Genomic DNA, 4,138 nt, shown 5'->3' with positions numbered 1-4,138 from the left:
ACAGAAAGGTCATGGCCTCACTCATAATATGCTTGTTTGGTGGGTCATCTGAAATGAAAAAGTCATGGCCTCACTCATAAACGCTAGGGTCTTTTGAAAAAGTCAACGCCGTCATTTTACATTCTAATGCTCATCTAGGAGGAGGCCAAGAGCTAAGCACATGACCACCATCATGCCGCAAGAGTAGTAGTTTGCTCTATTTTCATTGATGGACTAAGATGTAAAGCCGGTTCTTCTGTACCCAAACTCTCTTTAATTAATAAATGAGGCAACTTTTTTGTCTTTATTTTAAAAAATCAGGAGTAATATTATTTTTTGAAACTCAAAAAATTTGGGAGTAATATTTCTTTTTGAAACTTAGAAAAATCAGGAGTGTGAGATCATCAAGACATTGGAGAACCCTCACGACGTCCACAAAAAGCAGGTAAGACAAATGCATCATTTGGACACTCATGTCCTTTTTTTGTTTGGTAATATGCGTCTCATTCACATCATAAAAATCAAAGTACAAGTCGTATAAAAACCGACATGACAAAACTGAAAAGATAGAAAAACATCTCTGAGTTTGACATCAATGTCCGTCACCTGCCTCCAGCATCACCACAGCAGCCACCAAATAAAAGAATGACGAATAACCTTCTCACCCGAACTCGACACGGCTCCATCGCTGATATGCAGCTTTGCGGATCTCCAAGTTGGCTCACCAAAAGTAAAGCCCTTGTCATTGAACGAATCAGACCGGGACAACACCCCGGACACGTCATCGAACTCTAGATCTGTCACCCCACCACGACTAAAACATCGAAGTAGGAAAGCATATCTGCCATCCACGAAACACGAACCCAGCATACGTCCCGTCTTCCAGTTGTCGTCGATGCATACCACATTCTGGATCCGCTCCTGAACTACCTCCCAAGCTCCGCGCCGACGCTGGAGAAAACGCCGTCGCAACGGCGTAGCCCGAGGACACAAATCCACCATGAGGATGCCACCATCGCCACGTCATCCTTGCTTGAACAGACTGGTTTTCAAATCCATCCCCAACCATAGGACCGATGGCCTCATCAGGGAAGGATCCAAATAATCATTATTCAGCATCGCCATCTCCGCTGCCGAAGCCAAAACAATGAACAACCTAAAAACATAGACTACAAAAACTAAAAGCGATCCACATGCGTGAATCCAGCGATCCTCCTCATCACCGACGATCGGATTCCAGCCGGCACGGAAGAGAGGAAAACGCTTCAGACACTCCTGTCTTATGTTGCCTACATAATTTGAGTTATTGAGTAGACGTATTTTTGAATATATACAGCAAGCAAAATAAATCCAACAAATCAACACCGGTCAAAGTGTACATCTAGCTAGACAGCGGTGGGATCGGTGTCCGAGCGGCAGACCGGGCACGTCGAGTGCGCGTCCAGCCACGGGTCAATGCAATCCGCGTGGTACAGGTGCAGGCACGCCGGCAGCAGCCGCACCGTGTCTCCGAGCTGCAGCGCGCCGAGGCAAACCGAGCACGTCGCCGCCTCCTCCCCTCCGCCCGTCACGTTGTGCTTCACCGACAGGCTGTACGTGAACGCCGGGAGGCCGGCCGTCGGGCTGGCGGCGCTGGCCTGGTGAAGCTGCCGCACGTCGACGCGCACGCTGCTACTCTCCCTCCCCGTCAGGTTCTGCGGCGGAGCCGCCGCAGAACGGGCGCGGCTGTTGCGGTGCCTCCTGCAGAGGCTGCACAGGGCAATGCCTACGAGCAAGCAGGCGACGAGGCCGCCGAAGATGCCGGCAACGGTCCTGCCTTGAGACGAATCGCTTGATGGCGGCTTGTACCTGTATATGTATGGTGGCGGCGGCGGCGGCGGCAGGGAAGGACGGTATGGCCACGTCGGCGGAGGAATAGAAAAGCCGGGGAAGCCCGGTGGCGACTGAGCCATCGGTGCGTGTGCAAAACTGCAAACTAGCTCTGTCCTTGTTTGCTGGCTTTATAATCGGATATACACTACTAAGTCTTAAGCAAATTATTCTTCTGAGCGCAACTTCATGGAAAGTATTCCCTTGGTCAAACTGATGGTCGATTTCTTCGCGAAACGAAGGGGAAATCACGGTCTCCTCTTGTTTTGTACGCTACGGCAACTGGATGGTGGCGGTAAGCTGACGTTGTCAAGGAGGTTCCTGTTAATTATGCGGCGTTGGAGATCAGCATGTTAGAAGAAGCTTAGTACGCGGTAACTACTATTGTAGGTGTGCTCGGGAGCTCATGGTCCTAGTATATTTGTTTTGTTTTTGAAATAGTTTTAAAGAAGTTTACAGATATACTCCCTCGGTTCCTAAATATAAGTCTTTCTAGAGGTTTCATTAGTAGACTATATACGGATGTATATAGACATACTTTAGAGTGTACGTTTAATTATTTTGCTTCGTATGTAGACGACTTATATTTAGGAACGGAGGGAGTACATGACTAAAGGCACCTCTAGCGGATCCCTTGAAGATTAAGGCATCTCTAGAGCGGACCCTGAAATCGCATGCAAACATTCGGACGCATGTCATAACGCGGTCCTGCATCGGTTCGTGGACGTGCCCGCGTGTATGTATTTTCGTAACCGAAAGCAAACCAGGTGGCTTTTTGAGAAGTTAGACCTCCGTCATGTAGGACTCAACACCCCAGCCCATCGAAACCGCACCTGAAGCCCGCGTCTCTATCCCTCCCCCTTGCATGGCATTCACTTCCTTTATGTCCACCGCGGCCATTGTACTACCTCAGCTTTCGTGAAGTCCTTGTCGGACCTCTGTGTCCTTTCCCGTTTCACCAGGTCGTCACGCCGCTTTGTCTCCGCCGTCGTTCCACCTCTCGTCTGTATGCCGTGTAGGTACCATCCACCATTGCAGACGCTGTCCGTGGGGACTCGGGGTCACCACACCCAACAAGTGTTTAGGGAAATGCCCATGCTATTTTTTGACATTTTTATCTCCCTTCTTTGAAGCAACGGATTCTGACATGGAGTACTTCTAGGGCACAACGTTGAGTCGTCCGACGAGGAGGATTATGCAGATGTGAGGCGTACGGAAGGGCATGTTCTCAATATCAGGGGATCGATCAAGGGTCATAGAGTGCGGAATCGGAACAGGGCAGGGGCATTTTACGTTGATGGAAGATTGCTTTGCCACTGTTGCCCTATTCACGGCGAATTTTCGCCAAAGATTTCACATGCGAAAACATGTGTTCGGTCTAGGTATGGCAATGGAAACCCATTACCCGCGTACCTTGCGGGCAAAAACCCTATTACGATAAGGATATGGGACAAAAATTTACTGAAACCCGTCGGGTAGAGCGGGTATGGATACGGGATCATATAGCCCATACCCACATACCCACGTACCCATGTAAAATCTATGCGAACTCGAAATTATCTCTAGAATCTAGACTATGTGAAGAATTTGTGAACTGAAAATGTTTGCCTATGTATTATTGTTTATGACTATATAATGTTGTTTATATGTATATATGGTTTTGCTAATCTTTTTTGTAAACTATGATTATATGTTGTTGTTTATGACTATAAGTTGTTCAAACTTATGCTTTGCAAACATGGGTAATTATACCCGTGGGTACCCGTCTACCCTGCCGAGTAACATGTATGGGAAAAAGTTGTATCCGTCAGGGGGTATGGGTAAGGGTGATGGGTAAGCTGGGGAAGGGGGGATTAAGGGTATGAGGTGGTGATACGTCTCCAACATTTCCTTAATTTTTTATTGTTCTATACTCTAATATTATCATTCTAGGATACCTTTTGGGTATTTATTTATCAATTTATATTACTTTTTAGCACTAACCTATTAACCCAGTGCCAAGTGTGAGTTGCTGTTTTCTGCGTGTTTTTAGCTTTTCAGGTTTACGGTACCAAACGAAGTCCAATTGCCAGAAAACATTTTGATGATTCTTTATGGACCAAAATAAGAGCTCAGAGGTTTGGGAGAAGACCGGAGGCCACATGAGGGAGCCAGCACACAATAGGACGCCCAGGGGGTGGACGCGCGATATTATGTGGTGGCCCCTCCTGGCGCCGTGACGTCCCTCTCTGGCCTATAAATTATCATTAATCCCCACATCCTTAGGAAGCCTCCCGAATCACTTCTTCCG

General features: G+C 47.7%; 1 protein-coding gene across 1 annotated transcript; it reads right to left on the bottom strand.

Annotated features, from left to right (window-relative positions):
• Positions 1-1,259: 1,259 nt before the first annotated feature.
• LOC123412666 (RING-H2 finger protein ATL52-like) lies at positions 1,260-1,983 on the bottom strand. Its single transcript, XM_045105613.1, has one exon. It carries the CDS (start codon positions 1,929-1,931, stop codon positions 1,365-1,367), a length of 567 nt encoding a protein of 188 aa, XP_044961548.1. The 5' UTR covers positions 1,932-1,983; the 3' UTR covers positions 1,260-1,364.
• Positions 1,984-4,138: the final 2,155 nt, after the last annotated feature.

This window comes from Hordeum vulgare, chromosome 7H (assembly GCF_904849725.1).
Source record: "Hordeum vulgare subsp. vulgare chromosome 7H, MorexV3_pseudomolecules_assembly, whole genome shotgun sequence".
Taxonomy (NCBI): domain Eukaryota; kingdom Viridiplantae; phylum Streptophyta; class Magnoliopsida; order Poales; family Poaceae; genus Hordeum; species Hordeum vulgare.
The sequence above is the reverse complement of the archived record's forward strand: the minus strand, read 5'-3'. Positions and strand labels throughout refer to the sequence as shown.

Excerpts from the sequence above, each read along its gene's own strand:
- LOC123412666 (XM_045105613.1), bottom strand. The coding sequence starts at position 1,931 with ATGGCTCAGTCGCCACCGGGCTTCCCCGGCTTTTCTATTCCTCCGCCG.